Below are 15,971 nucleotides of genomic sequence, written 5' to 3'. Positions count from 1 at the left end.
TTGCTCAATCAAATCAAATCTTTTCAAATGCTGTCGTCTCACAAGAAGCTAGGATAGCCTGATTGATGGCCACCTATTCCTGGAATTGTGAGTGACCTTGGTGTCCACGATGGGCGGCAGGTTACATGTAAACAATGTAGCTTATGGAATATTCATGCTTTAGAAATTTATTAAGATGATGCCTGAAGGCAAACCTCGTCTCGAAAATTGCAGAAAAATGGATGATAGTGACGACAATGTCCCCAAAGGGACTTACGATTCTCGTCCAGCATGAAATACCACAGACAGCAAGCATGAGGAATGTAATTAAATGCGTATATAGAGGCGAGGGTACAAAAAGGATCGGATCCTGTATATGCACTCCATACTTTCGTGGATACCTACACGAATGCAGGCTAGATAGTAACCTTAGAATGGCTACATGTCCCAATAGGAAGTCTGGGTATCTTGTTTTGAGACGCATCTACTATAGAGCTGATCTGCGTTCTCCTAGATAGATACCGGTTTAGAGGTAGCTAGCGTGAGACAGCATCTCTAATGTAACTATCTCCTCTACAACGCATCTAGGACTTTGAGGCGGCAACGGTCGAGACCAAGCCGAAAATGATTTATATCAAGTAGGGATGCTTAGGTAATTACTTTGAATGAGTATATGACCACGCAAATGATGTGTGTTTGGTCTATTATCTATGTTTCAATTCGGCTAGTGTAAGACCAGCAAAGTATTTTCTGCACTGCTCGGACTCTCAATTACTTTGAGCACGATCATAATCAAGTCCCACCGAATGACTGTGAGACCTCAATACATGGATTACTTGATTAGCTTTGTCGAGCCACGGACATTCCACGATGGCCGTCTGTTATGCATGGGGCTATGGTTACTACTTGAATCCCGGGCGTTAGAAATGCCGCGTAAGACACAAGCCTTTGCCTCCTGAGGTCCATGGGCTATGTAAATAGCACACATGGGTAACAAATATACTGATCAAAGCGCAGAGGCTGTTGTACTTTGGTACTTTGGTCTTCACGTCTCGTATCAGCCACTAAGTCCGGCTTTACCGTTAGTTTCGGACACCAAAGGGAATTTTCAAGTGGTTTATTTGTAGTATCAAGAGCCGAAAAGCACCTCAATAGATTTAGAGAAAGAAGTACAGGTAGAGTATCATACTATCTTTAAAGAATGTCGAGTGATCTAAGCACTCAAATAATTGTAGATTTCCTTTATTTCTGGGAGCCACTCTGCAGCTCTTGGTTTTGTTTCCTCCTCCCTTTCTACCTAGGAGAGCTCCGATAGACTGGAGGACCTTGGCAATATTCTACTTGGCTTAAAATACTTGGAGTTCCTCGTTGATGTTAGTCATTTCTACCAAGTCCCAGTACGCCCTTTTTGAATCCCTGCGACTTTCCGGGGAAAAGCGCCGGTGGCTCATTCTGCGCAGTTTGCATATTTCCTGTTGAGGATACCCGCTGTGGTTGGACGCTCTGTACCTCTTTGGTATCGATTGGTACTTGCTCGGATTCCAAATATACCCTTTGGAGAGATAGTAACATACCCACTGACAGAGGATGGTGAAACATCGCAGCTGTGTGTCGAAATTCCCAGCCAAATCAGCAGTCTTTCTCTCGTCTTATCCTGTCTTCAATCCACACATGCCACGATCTTGACTTGCGGAAGCGGTTGATTACGTTGTTTGTTGACCATGAATTGGAGATGCACAATCACTGTGCTCGCCCTTCTCGCAGTTCCGGGGATCAGTTGGCCTTATGACGAGGCCTTTACTGCTTATAACCTCAATGAGAATCAATCAGCAACCAATCCCTTGGATTATTGGGGAGAATGGCCAGACCACACTTACACTCCATCCCCAGAGAATTGGCGTTTTCCTGTATATACGCTTTTCCTTGACCGATTTGTGAACGGGGACCCCACAAACGACAATGTAAATGGGACACTCTTTGAACATGATATCAACTCCAATCAAATGCGACATGGTGGTGATGTGGCTGGACTGCTGGATACCTTGGATTATTTACAAGGAATGGGGATCAAGGTGAGCTTCATGGGTGGGCATTGAATATATGTCCAATCTCGGTTAACGATGGAACTCATAGGGGATCTATCTTGCAGGCTTGGTACTGATGAACCAGCCATGGGGCTCTGACGGCTATTCAGCGCTCGATACCACCCTACTGGATCAGCATTTTGGCACCATTCAAACCTGGAGGGAAGCTATCACGGAGATTCACAATCGCGGCATGTACGTGATTTTTGACAATACTGTCTCAACGTGAGTTATCAGTCTGATCGAATTTTATCATCACACTGAGATTATCTAACAATGGGCCAGGATGGGTGATCTCATCGGGTTTGAGGGCTACATGAACACAACCACCCCATTCTCGACGAAAGAACACAAAGCCTCCTGGAAATCAGACCGCCGTTATGTCGACTTTCGATATGGCAACACCTACAACGAGACATGCCAATATCCTCGCTTCTGGAACGAGACTGGATACCCAGTGGACCAGTATGTCGAGGATGAGCTCAAAGGGTGCTACGACAGTGACTTTGACCAATATGGTGACATCGAGGCCTTTGGAGTCTACCCTGACTGGCAGCGAGAACTTGCAAAATTTGCCTCGGTGCAAGATCGATTGCGCGAATGGGTACCTAGTGTCAGAGAGCGACTCATCCGCCATTCATGCATGATCATCGCATCTTTTGATATCGACGGATTTCGTTACGATAAAGCTACACAGGCTACTGTCGATGCGCTTGGGGACATGTCAGCAGCGTATCGAGATTGCGCTCGTCGCGTGGGAAAGAAAAACTTCTTCCTCCCAGGGGAAATCACTAGTGGCAATACCCTGGGGTCTATCTTTCATGGAAGAGGTCGACAGCCTGATATGCAGCCGGAAACACTCGGAGAAGCATTTAGGATGACCAATTCCTCTGATTCAGCATACTTTATCCGTGATCAAAACCAACAGGCTACCGATGCTGCTGCATTCCATTACTCTGTTTATCGCTCGCTTACCCGGTTCCTGGGCATGGATGGTAACCTAGCTGCTGGCTATGATGTTCCAGTAGATTGGACCGAAGCCTGGTATCAAATGGTTCTTACCAATGATATGATTAACGCCAATACTGGTCAATTTGATCCACGCCACATGTACGGAGCGACAAACCAGGATGTTTTCCGCTGGCCAGCAGTTGAATATGGAATTGAGAGACAACTCCTAGCCCTTTTCATTACCACATTGCACATGCCTGGCATTCCTATGCTTCTCTGGGGTGAAGAACAGGCGTTCTACATACTGGATGCTTCAGCTGCCAACTATATATACGGCCGTCAAGCAATGTCTCCAGCCACAGCTTGGAAGAACCACGGATGTTTCAAATTGAACTCCACACAGTATTACCAGTGGCCCATCAAGGCAGGCCGCCTGGGATGTTACGATGAGGCAGTCACGTATGACCACCGTGATCCCGCTCATCCTGTGCGGAACATCATCAAACACATGTACCAAATGCGACAGGACTTCGGCGCTTTGAATGACGGCTGGTGGGTTCAGCTACTCTCAAAACAAACACATGACATTCATCTCCCCGGCTCAAATGGAGTGCCCACAGAAACCGGTATGTGGTCTGCCTTTCGCAGCCCATATTACGAAATGCAGGATCTAGGGGAAAGGGGAAATCAAACAGTCTGGCTTGTATATCAAAATGAAAAACGTACAGTGGACTACGAGTTTGACTGTTCTGACCAAGATTCCGCCTTGATTTCTCCCTTCGACGCGAACACTACAGTCAAGAACCTGTTCTATCCTCACGATGAGTTGACACTGCAAGAGGGTCCAAACAGACTTGCTTTGAACAGCTCAGACAAACACCAGGGTTGTGTTCAGAGCATGACCCTTGAACCCTTCGAATTCAGAGCCTACGTCCCCAAAGATACCTTTGTCGCTCCTCGTCCTATGATAACCAAATTCCTCCCCGGTCATGATGTCCCGCTACTCTCCTCGGTCGCACCCGACAAAAGTGAGGCGGTAGAAGTCAGCTTGTTCTTCTCCACAGAGATGAATTGCTCTGCAGTAACTGACTCGATCTCGATCGAATCGTCGACTGAATCCGGAGAATGGCCTTATCTGGACTTTGATAGTGTCCATTGTGAAACCCTGACCCCAGAAAGTACCTCGTGGGTCGGCCAAATTCCATCTACTTGGTCTTGGAAGGCTACTCTGACCGGTGTCTACAATGGAGTGCACAAAATGACGGTCAACAATGCAACAAGTACTAATGGAAATGCAACTCATTCTATCGACCATTTCCTGTTTAGGATTGGCCAGCATGACAATCCCATGATCTTTACCACGGCAAACTATTCCAGCAGCTTGCTCCACGCTGGCGAGAATTACACTTGGTTCATTGCACAACATGCAGCCGGGGCAGACAAATATCGATACTCTACAAACTGGGGCACTGCATTCACTGACTGGCTCCCATACGAGGGAGGAAACCACACCATTCAAGAACAACCTTGGTCTGGAACTAAGAAACAAAGATGGGATGGGAAACACATTCGGGTCGAATATTGGAGCCGCCTCACAGGGAGCAGCGACTATGTCCAAGAAGGCGACGGGCCTGGCTGGAATCCCGCGATCCGGCGTCGTTTCCCTCATCTCTTCTTCAACGGCCCTTTCAATCAGTACGGATACGATGCCGGATTGGATAATAGGGTGAGACAGGATACAGATGGCATCTGGAAATTCCGCTTCATGGCAGAATGGCCCGCTCAGGGTCAATTCAATGTATGGGGCATAAATCCTGACAATCAACCAGACCAAAGCTACATTTATGGAGACTCCAATGGAGATTCTATCCTAGACCGACTGCCGCCATCGTCCCTAAGTGTCACCTCCATTAATATTACAGAGCACCCACCCAATCCACACCTTGCTTGGAGACTCCAGCTGGACGACTCAAACTTACAGTTCAAGCTTGTTCCCATGGGCTCAAAATATGTTCAAATGGCCCTGTTCTTTCTTCTTTGGGTTGTTCCTGTCATCACAGGAACAGCGTGTGCTTATGTGTTCATGAAAACGTTCTATCGAATCAAGTTCAACCAAGTCGGCGTGAGTGGAAGGAAGACACATGTCTCCATGGATCTCATCAACAACTTCAAATTTGGGCATTTTGAACATGGACAATCCAGAAACCCCTTTCTACGCCTTGTAAGCAGATCAAAATTCCTTCAAAGCACGTCAGCATTTGGCAATCGGACTGCGCACCGAAGAAAGGTTCTCGTCGCCACCATGGAATACGAGATTGATGACTGGGCAATCAAGATTAAGATTGGAGGTTTGGGCGTCATGGCACAGTTAATGGGCAAACAGCTTGGACATCAAGATCTCATCTGGGTTGTACCTTGTGTCGGCGGAGTTCATTATCCCGTGGATAAACAGGCCGAGTCAATGTTTGTCATGATTTTGGGCAACTCTTACGAGATCAAGGTCCAGTATCATCAACTGAGGAATATCACATATGTCCTGCTAGACGCCCCTGTCTTTCGCCAACAATCTGCCACGCAGCCCTACCCGGCTCGCATGGACGATCTCGACAGCGCGATCTACTACTCTGCTTGGAACCAGTGCATTTCGCAGGCGATAAAGCGGTTTCCTATTGATTTGTACCATATCAATGACTATCATGGCTCGGTAGCTCCACTATACCTGTTACCCGACACTATTCCAGTTTGCTTGTCGCTTCACAACGCCGAATTTCAAGGTTTATGGCCTATGCGGACACAAAAAGAGAAGACGGAAGTGTGTGCTGTGTTCAACCTTGATCTCGATGTTGTCACCCGATATGTTCAGTTTGGCGAAATCTTCAACCTTTTGCATGCCAGTGCAAGCTATCTGCGCCTTCATCAACAAGGCTTTGGCGCCGTTGGTGTTTCAAAAAAATATGGGAAACGCTCCTATGCCCGTTATCCAATCTTCTGGGGCTTGAGGAAAGTTGGAAACTTGCCAAACCCAGATCCTTCTGACACAGGCGAGTGGAATAGAGCTTTGCCCAAGGAGAGTGACATCAAGGTCGACAATGATTTTGAAATCCGCAGGACAGACCTAAAACGTCAGGCCCAAGAGTGGGCCGGTCTGAAGCAGAGATCTGATGCTGACTTACTGGTCTTTGTTGGAAGGTGGTCCATGCAAAAAGGCGTCGATCTAATTGCTGATGTCTTGCCTGGTGTGTTAGAGGCGCGCCCAAATGTTCAATTGATATGCATTGGGCCGCTTATTGACTTGTACGGCAAATTTGCCGCACTGAAACTGGATCGAATGATGAAGCTTTATCCTGGTCGAGTATGTTCCAAACCTCAGTTCACCGTCCTGCCTCATTTCATCTTTTCTGGTGCCGATTTCGCACTAATTCCGTCGCGCGATGAGCCCTTTGGCCTTGTCGCTGTTGAATTTGGTCGAAAGGGTGCCCTTGGTATTGGAGCCAGAGTGGGAGGACTCGGACAGATGCCTGGCTGGTGGTATACCGTCGAGTCCACTACTACCTCTCACCTGTTGAAACAATTCAAGCTGGCTATCGACAGTGCTTTAAACTCTAAGCCCGAAGTGAGGGCAATGATGCGAGCAAGGTCGGCTAAGCAACGATTTCCAGTCGCCCAGTGGATCGAAGATCTTGAAATCCTACAGTTAACATCAATTCGAGTTCATCAGAAAGGACGAACAAAGGCTCAAAGCCCGTCTGCTGCTGCTGGAGCGTATAATGCAATTTATGGAATGATGACACCGCACGCCCCATCCACAAGATCCGGCGCATCAACCCCTCCATTGCAACCACCAAGTCGCCCAGGTACTACGGGATCACTACAGCGAAGCCCTATAGTTTATAGTCGTGATCCAAGTCCTGGGGCAGATGGAAGACCTAGATCAGGGCTCAGCCGCCAGATGTCCTTTGGCGTGCGACCAATATCTGGGAATCTAGATCCTCGTGGTCGACGTGAGGTCGGCAAAGGCAATATTATCGAGAGCGATGATGGTGCTAGCAGAGCTTCTCCAGAGGTGGAGGACGACAGCGACGACGAAATGATGGCTACATGCTATGGCGACGATGATTATCCTATGCAACCTGAAGGGGCAGAGCCAGCACGTACCCAGACCCCCCAGCCGCAGGGGGTCGCACTCACCAAAGAAGCCCTCTCGGCCCAAAGAGTGAGTCAAGGCTCTATGGTGCCTCGATGCAATCACACGCCCCCTATTTCAACAGCACCCAGCACAGTTGGGACCGATGATACTCTTATACCTCCATCTCGCCCATGGACGGAGCCAGGAAATCGGCTCACTAGTCCATCAGTCTTGTCACTCGACTCGGTTGTTGGAGAGAAGAAAGACTTCAAACTTCAAAAGGTTGATCCTTTCTTTACTGACAGTAACGGCGAGTACTACAGAGTGTTTGAAAAACGACTTGAGGAACTCAATGGGTCAAACTCGGATACCTACCTCTGTATTGAGCAATACCTCGAGAAAAGCGAGAAAAAATGGTTCAATAAGTTCCGCGATGCACGCCTTGGTCGGAATCAAGGCTCGCCAGCGGGCTCAATCCTTCGATTCAAGACAGGTCATTCCCCGACAGGGTCAATCACCAACGACGATGCGACATCTCATGACAGTGGCGTACCTGAGAGGAAAAAGGGCCCACCAGATGAGTTCCTTCTTGGCGATGACTATGTCCCACCAACCGGATTGAAAAAATGGATGCAAATACGCATCGGAGAATGGCCCGTGTATTCTCTCTTCCTCGGACTGGGTCAGATTATTGCCGCCAATTCCTACCAGATCACCCTTCTTACTGGAGAGGTTGGTCAAACAGCCACGAAGTTATACGGAATCGCGACAGTGTACCTGATCACATCTATTCTATGGTGGTTCTTCTTCCGATACTGCAAGTCAGTACTTGTTTTGACTGTGCCTTGGTTCTTATACGGAACAGCATTCTTGATCATTGGCATGGCGCACTTTGAGCCTAACCCACACAATCGCGGGTGGATCCAGAATGTCGGTAGTAGTGTATACGCTGCTGCATCCTCAAGCGGCTCGATCTTCTTTGCTCTCAATTTCGGCGATGAAAGTGGTGCACCGGTCAGGGAGTGGGTCTTTCGTGCTTGTGTTATCCAGGGCACACAGCAAGCATATGTCATTGCCCTTTGGTACTGGGGTTCGACTTTGACCAAAGCTACCAACGCCGGAATCACAAATGTGCAGGGCAGCATCACGAATACCTGGCGGATGACGTACGTATAAAACCAAAGCCATGGCCTTAAAGCTCGGGGACCTGCTAACAATGAAATCAGAGCAATATGTACGCCCATCGCCCTCTTTCTATGGTCGGTTGGCCTTATCATCTACTATGGTCTACCGAACTACTACCGCCAGACTCCGGGAAAAGTCCCGTCGTTCTACAAATCTGTCTTTCGACGTAAGATTGTACTTTGGAACTGGGTGGTTGTCATTCTTCAAAACTTCTTTTTAAGTGCGCCTTATGGTAGAAACTGGAACTGTGAGTCTTCATCTACCAGACTGGTTTTCCTAACATCCTTCCCCGTCTTTGCCTTAAATGTTGACTGATCATCGCTGCAGTTCTCTGGATCACCCAGCACGCCAGCTCCTGGCAAATTCTTCTTCTCTGCGTTGCATTCTTCGGCTGTGCCTGGATAGCAGTTTTATTCTTCCTTGCCAGGCTATCCAAGTCTCACAGTTGGATTCTCCCAGTTCTGGCCTGTGGTCTAGGTGCTCCACGCTGGGCACAGATCTGGTGGGGAACATCTGGCTCCGGTCTATTTCTTCCCTGGGCCGGAAGCTACACGGCGGGTGCTTTAATATCTCGCAGTCTATGGCTCTGGCTCGGGGTATTAGATGCATTACAAGGCCTCGGCTTCGGTATGATTTTGCTGCAAACACTAACACGTATGCACATCTGCTTCACACTTCTCGTATCACAGGTCCTGGGCTCTCTTGCCACCATTTGTGCAAGGGCCTTTGCACCTAACAAGATCGGACCCGGGCCAATTTCGCCTGATATTACAGCTGGTGTCGGCGCATTGGCAAATGCCTGGTTTTGGATTGCTCTTATGCTCCAACTTTCTATCTGGTAAGTCGTCTCAATAACGGCATTGTCGTGGAGTCTCCCTGACACCTCGGAACTACTAGTGGCGGTTTTCTCCTGTTCTTCCGCAGGGAGCAACTGTCAAAGCCTTGAAAATGTTTCGATCTCTTTTGTTGAAGGCTTTACATGGTATCAAAGCACGAATCTAATCTACCTTTCATTTGCGCAAGGTTTCTTTCTGGGCGTATATTCGAGATATTTCTCCTTCTTTGTTCATGTGGCTTGCATGTCATTAGGCTTGAAAGAGATGGCCTGTTTCATTTGATATCTAATATTATGATAAAATGCACAGTTTGGGATGCAATAGATATGGTCATCGCCACGAATTGTACCCAGTATCGTAATTTTTTCCAGCCACCTCCTTATGACAAGAATACAACTACGACAACCGATCTACAGCCCAAGGCGGCTTTGAAGCCCAGACTATTCATGATATCATCAGTGGCTACCTGGTAGCCGCGGTGGATACTCAAAGTCAACTTGAAGATTTGCATAATTGGAACTAGTCTGCGCACACCACAAAGTCACCTGTCCTTTGGCCGGAAGGCCAAACCAGCGATCTCCTGATGAGGCTTAACGGCCTCGCTCATCTGCTTCCGAGTAACCTGCGTATCCTCCTTAGCATCCTCCACCTCCCGGGACAGAAAATTCTCGCTCTCGACTTTGGCTTCAGCGCAGCTAGTTTCGAGGGAGGTGGAGGGGTTGGCAGCAACGGTGGCAGCGGCGGCGGCGGCAGCAGCAGCAGCAGCACGGGCGGCGTCAGCGCGGGCGGCTCCGGCAGCAGCTCCTGATTTTGTTTCTGTTAGTACCCACTCAGTGGTTGATTTGTAAAGATACATACTCCGCATCATCCTCTTCCTTCCTCGGGAAGGGGTTTTCTGCCGCTGGGGGCGAGGGGGCAGAGGGTCCTATCGGATTCAGCTATTAGTTTAAACTGATCATTATAATGTTTGGTGAAACTCGCGTCTTCATGGCTAGATCAATTGGTACTGATGACACCAGCCAGTTGACACCAGCCAGCAGACAGTCAACGGATCGACGCTGCACTTTCACGAACAGACGGGGTAGATAGAACTTACCACAGGGAGTCCAGCATCTCGCTGTCTTCTACGCTCGATCACTCCTTTAGACTTACACTGGTGGCGCCGGGGCTTCTTAGACTCTCCCGGGCCAGAGGAGACAGGAGCAGTTTCCTCGTTGGGGGGAGGGATGGTCATATTGAAAATAGAAATGCAGGTTTGGCAGGTTTGGCAGGATGATATTAGCTGCGTAACGGAAGTCAGAGAGGGCAGGGGGGAAAGAAAGAGAGAGATAGAGAGAGGGAGCGAAAAATAACATTTTATGTTGTCTACCTTGCACCTTCCTCGTAACGCTGTCTATGCGCACCTTCTGTTTTCGATTGAAGTGACCTTGAGACTCAGGCCGTTGACCTTCTCATCTCTACTTCTTCATTTTGAACTCCAAACATAATGTTTTCACATTGATATTCGAAGTAGATGTGACTATCAAGTGGGAATTAATTGAGTTTGATGTCAAGCCTGTGGTTGTTGTTGTATTAATTGAATATTGGTTGACGTCCATTGGATCATTGGCAAAGCCCGTTATCTGGCGACCTTCCTTGGTGTCTTGGGACGTGCTAAGCTATAGAATCATTTAAATATGTCCGCCCATAGAAAGCAACTCCTTCTTGATGATGAGACTGTTTGGGCCTCCAGTTAGCTGCCCGTCCTCTGGCCTGTGAGATGGATGTAGTGTGTTTTAGCGGTGGGTGGTTCCCGCCTAGTGCTCATAAGCTGTTGCCGGGTTGTGGGCGTGTCCACGCCTGTGGGTATGGGGTAGATGCCCGCGAGTTCGAGGCCTGCTTAGATTCCGTATGGGATAATAGAAAAGGAGAGTGTGTGAAAGAGTAAGTGTGCGAGTATGCGGAGTGATAAAAGAGACAGGGCTATAGGAGCGGAAGGCGGTAAAAGCCTGGTGATACGCCTAGGCGGGTGCTTACCGGGTGCAGATTATGGCGTAAAAGCTAGTGACGCGGGGGAGCTCGCTGAACTCGGTAGGGCCGAGGTGCTGTGGGTATACTCCCGTCCTCCCTACTTGAGGGAGATTTCGAGGCTAGTTCCCGAAACTGCGCTGTGCTAGGAGCTATAGCGTAAGATACTCGGGGGTCTTGACCCACCTGTAGGAGTATATAGGTGAGCTTTTCATCTTTGTGCCGGAAATTTCGATGATACTAGTCGAATTCCCCGTGCGAGAATCGGATGACGAGCCATCGGTGTAAGACCGGGCGCTGTAAGTCGAGGTCGGGGAGGTCCTTGACCTCGTATATTCCTTCCCAGCGTTAGTACTAGGCTGAGAGTCGAGTGGAGGATTTCTGACACTAGGCAAAGCGGGCTTCGTCCCGCAGGCTCCGATATACGGATCGGATGCCACTGATCGTGGGCTCATCCTGGGAGCCGAGTCCCTGGGCCACGTGGAGGGCGCCCTGGTTTGCTAACTTGTCGGCGAGTTCGTTGCCTTCTGTGCCGATGTGCCCCGGCGCCCGCTTGAAGCTAATCTCGTGGAGGGACATAGCGCCGTGGCTCTCGATGAAGGCCCATTGTGAGGTGGGCGGGGCGATCAAATCTATGGTTAACGGTAACCAATACCCTATCGATGTATTTGCAGAACTTCGACTCATTAATTAGCTGGTCATCTGGCCTCAAGTACCTGTCTAGGTACTGAGACTCGATCCCTCTGAGAGAGAAAACCGAAGCAAATGTCAAGGACGCCAACAGTGCATTCTCCATCGGGCTCATCATGCCCCGAACCATCGACCGTCAATTGGATCACCACGATGATCTGAATTCTGACACTCAAGTACATATGGATAATGGTTTCATACACTCTCCAAATAATTTAAAGCAATGTAGATTGTCTCTTACTAGCATAGTCAATGTATCTTTGCTAGCTCTTTTTAGGCGTCTTTTTAGGCGTCTTTCTTGGTAGCTTTAAGGTTAACATTGCGGGATCGAGGATGTAACCAAACTTTATAACTAGTAGTTGAACAAAATTCGTAGCTTATTCTAAGCGTCTCGGGGGAATTTACGTAAATATTCATGGAGGAAAACGAAGCTCTGGGTTCGCAAATTCCAGGTTGATATCTCTAGACTATCACGGACGTGATATATATATCGATTAGTGTCTGGTGTGGTACTTGGGGGTTGAAATAACTAGGACAACGGATAAACTGATATCAAGGCCGACACATATATCCAGGTAAGTCCACGTAGCTTTTTCTTTTTACTACTTGTGTACTGATATACCATTGTGTCCGATCTAATAATGTATCCTAAGACATGTGGGATCGAGCAGCTACCATGATCCATCGGATCTGAAAGATGCCCTCGTGACTTGTAAGCACTCACCTAGTACAAATGCTAACGCTCTGGAACCAAGATTTAGGTCAAGTTTCAAACTGTGAAATTTTAGAGTAATGCGCCCGAGCCTTACTGTGAGAAATCAAGATCTTTTAACTTTTGCTGAGTTTCTTACTTTTGAAGTGGTAGTTGCTGTTAGTACATTAATTGCTCGCTGCTTACATCAAATGGGGCTGTGGCGCAACGGTAGCGCGTGCGACTCCAGTTCGCAAGGTTATCCGTTCAAATCGGGTCAGCCTCATTTCTTTTTTGTTTTTTATTTGTATTCATTTTGCAGTTTCTTTTTATAGATGATTGATGGATGGTCTTTCCCCTTTTTCTCTCGCCTACAGGGTGGCCGCCTGGAGTTCCCTTAGTCCATAGTAAGAGTGCAGATAGTGAAACTCATCGTCCTGAGATCTGAGGCCTAAAATATGAGTTGTTACCAACGACAGAGGTATATGAAAATGTAAATGATTATTCGGCTTAATATCGCTCAAGGTTCGGCAGTACGGAGTGGTGAGGGTTTAGACGATCCTCATAAAGTCAACCCGTCTAGCCAACCAACAACCAATCGTAAACCCATCAACTACATTACTCTCGTTACGGTGAAATACCACGGTCCAATCTCCAGGAGCCGGTGCATCCAAGCCACGTGGGCATGTCAAGAACCAGACATCGTCTCCTAGATATCTCATTGGGGTAGCATTTCCTTGGCCGAGATATCCATCGAATGCGCCATATAGCATACCTGCATCGCCGGTGCAATGGAAGGTAGATTCAGTCTCAGCACAGTGGTAGAAACCCTGGAAAGACGTCGTTTTGAGTATTGATTCCTTCGGAACAATGCGCTGAGCACTGAGTATCCGATTATCTCCCAAACGGTGGATACTCAACGAATTTCCATTGATTGTCGCTTCCATGGAATTGGATTTCCCATGGTTTGGCGCAGTGAGCTTGACGGTTTCTGGGGAGCCGGCATAGCTGATTGCAATTTCTCCATCGCGTGGGCTCTTGGTGACGACAATTGCCAGCTGGGTGTCTTGGTCAAGAAACACGCCAAACCAGTCCGGAAGCGGTGGAAAGGCAACGGTACTGGGCTTAGGAGCCTTCAACAGGTCTCGGAAGATCTCAGTGTTCGGGCCGGATGCATCAGAATCGCTGTTGAACATAACTACAACGGAGAGACGCTCGCGTGGCGCGTGGCGCCGGTGCAGTCGATAACCTCGCAACGCTCCCCCATGTCCCATCGTGTGCACACCATCAATCTGAGTGTGACCCAATCCATAGCGATATTTGGCAATAGTACCGTCTTTGAAATATGGTGTGGCGATAGCAGTATGATACCAGCTTTGTGGATCGGCGTAGCAGCGATCAAGATATTTTTCATACGCGATCATATCGGTGAGTGAAGCCACTAGACCAGCATCCCCAGACCATTCTATTCGGTTTTTCGCCGCGAACAAGCCCCGCTGCTCATCTCCTTCATAGCCCACACACGGCGGTGGGTGGTTTGCGGTGTCTGGGCATAGGAATGCCGTGCTCATACCAGCTGGGCGGAGGATCCGTTCTTCCAGCAATTTCTCAAGGGATTCTCCTGTAGCTCGCTCAATTACTCGGGCAACTATGTAAAAATTGAAATTGCAGTACGAGAATTCTGTTCCTGGCTGGAAGTGGAAAGACTTGGTTCGCGCGATCACTGAACCGCAGTCTCTGGCCATCAAGAACTCGTCGTCAGGCTTGGATCCCCAGAGTGTGGTCATCGCCCAATAATCGCGGAGACCAGATTGCATGTCACATAGTCGTTCGATCGTCAGTTCATCGTTAGCAGTAAGCTCCGGACTGAGGATTTCCGTGAGATGATCTGAAAACTGTTTTCGAACATCGCCCTTGGCAGCCAATACTGGAGGCGGATTGCGTTCCAAATCCAGTAACAGTGCACAAACAAACTGTTTGGTAATTGAGCAGATCGGCATTTGTGTTTGAGCTGTCAAGGGGATCCGTTGTTCCAGGTCGGCGAACCCCCAGACACGTTGGCCAATGACTTCGCCATCTTTGACGACCGCGATAGCACCTCCTGGACCCCTGTAGCGGAGAGCTATGTTGTTCAATAGCTCTTCCACATATTCTTTGGTGATCGCCATATCTTCAAATCGATGCGACGAAAGGAAAACAGGGGATTTCCGAGGCTGTGAGGTTCCCTAATTACCCCACCTTGTCGTTGGCAGTGATTGCTAATTATAGCGCAGTCGGAATATATCAAATCTCCTCTTTCACCCCCTACTCCGTACGAGATCTCCTGGTATTCTATGGAGTAAATGGTGTCTGAGTCCTTGTTTGTCTCAAGATTGTCACTACTTGGAAAATTACAACCTAACGCCAAGACACCACTCCCGAGGCGGTTCGATCTCGCCATTTGAAAGCAAACACGACTAGGGCAACGTACGCAGTACAGATTATCCATTATCTGGAAGATATCCAGTGGTACCACGCTACTTGTCAACTTCAACGTGGTACTGACCATGATTATAGATCATAAGTCCTCAAATGACGTTGCATCGAGAGACTGGTCTGCAAGAAACTAGATGTTTTGCCGAGAACGGGTTCCTCGTCCGTAGCTCGGGACCAGGGGGCCAATAGGCTGCATATCCTTACACTCACCATTGAAAAAGGTCCAAGGCCAATTCGGCAGAAATTGGTGTCTTTTGACTATTTTGATCCTTGGCCACTCCTTGTTTCTTGCTGCTTACGCCACTTCCCCTTGCTGTCAAGCCACTGACTAAGTTTGAGACAACACACGTACTTTGGAGCAAATTGGGTTGTTATCGCTGTAAGACACATAGAAACGGCGAGAGCCACATACCAAACCTTGACCTATAGGTACCTACCACTTCGTAGAGTGTATCTCACCTTGGAAACTGCTAAATTGTCTTGGTCATACCAAATGCAGATACAACCCTTTGCTATGATAGAATGAGTGTCAACCTAAGAGATTAGTCGTCTGGCCTGGTTCATTGGTGCGATACGATCAACACGAGAGGACAAACCCAGATGGACATAATAGAGCCATTAGAAGTACCATTATAAGACAAGACACCCTACGGAGTACAGAGCACTCCACCTGGAGTACCCCGTATAGGAGAACATGTTGTGAATGGCATTATTTGGCATCTAGACTCAATTCCCTGCCGGAAGATCATTAATTTATCAAGGTCTGAGCTTAAAAAGGGGCCGACTAATAATAGACCAATGTATTTAGGTACACAACATATGTACGGAGTACTCCGTACATCATGTAGCCTGTATTCCATTACTCCATACTCGGGAAATTAGCAGACCCCTGATCGAATTGAATTTGATCAGGCAATGACACCAAATTCTCCACCGAGGTGACTCTA

General features: G+C 48.2%; 4 protein-coding genes across 4 annotated transcripts; 1 reads left to right on the top strand and 3 right to left on the bottom strand.

Moving 5' to 3' along the window:
- Nucleotides 1-1,700: 1,700 nt before the first annotated feature.
- ags2 (alpha-1,3-glucan synthase Ags2) lies at nucleotides 1,701-9,271 on the top strand (the record flags this gene model as incomplete). Its single annotated transcript, XM_057176505.1, has 6 exons — nucleotides 1,701-2,051; nucleotides 2,113-2,288; nucleotides 2,349-8,306; nucleotides 8,367-8,572; nucleotides 8,653-9,163; nucleotides 9,223-9,271. The coding sequence occupies 6 exons, from the start codon at nucleotides 1,701-1,703 to the stop codon at nucleotides 9,269-9,271; spliced, it is 7,251 nt and encodes a 2,416-aa protein (XP_057030807.1).
- A 431-nt stretch (nucleotides 9,272-9,702) lies between these two features.
- N7457_005460 (uncharacterized protein) lies at nucleotides 9,703-10,395 on the bottom strand (the record flags this gene model as incomplete). Its single annotated transcript, XM_057176504.1, has 3 exons — nucleotides 9,703-9,965; nucleotides 10,020-10,086; nucleotides 10,258-10,395. 3 exons carry the CDS (start codon nucleotides 10,393-10,395, stop codon nucleotides 9,703-9,705), a joined length of 468 nt encoding a protein of 155 aa, XP_057030806.1.
- A 1,160-nt stretch (nucleotides 10,396-11,555) lies between these two features.
- On the bottom strand, nucleotides 11,556-11,747 carry N7457_005459 (uncharacterized protein; the record flags this gene model as incomplete). The annotated part of the gene is made up of 1 exon (XM_057176503.1): nucleotides 11,556-11,747. One exon carries the CDS (start codon nucleotides 11,745-11,747, stop codon nucleotides 11,556-11,558), a length of 192 nt encoding a protein of 63 aa, XP_057030805.1.
- Nucleotides 11,748-13,100: 1,353 nt separating this feature from the next.
- Nucleotides 13,101-14,717, bottom strand: N7457_005458 (Beta-lactamase family protein; the record flags this gene model as incomplete). Its single annotated transcript, XM_057176502.1, has 1 exon — nucleotides 13,101-14,717. The coding sequence occupies one exon, from the start codon at nucleotides 14,715-14,717 to the stop codon at nucleotides 13,101-13,103; it is 1,617 nt and encodes a 538-aa protein (XP_057030804.1).
- Between the last annotated feature and the right edge of the window lie 1,254 nt (nucleotides 14,718-15,971).

The sequence above is a fragment of the Penicillium paradoxum genome (genome assembly GCF_028828445.1).
Source record: "Penicillium paradoxum strain IBT 22861 chromosome Unknown utg000005l_segment0_segment0, whole genome shotgun sequence".
NCBI lineage: Eukaryota > Fungi > Ascomycota > Eurotiomycetes > Eurotiales > Aspergillaceae > Penicillium > Penicillium paradoxum.
Note: the sequence above shows the minus strand (reverse complement) of the source record. Positions and strands in the feature narration are given on the sequence as shown.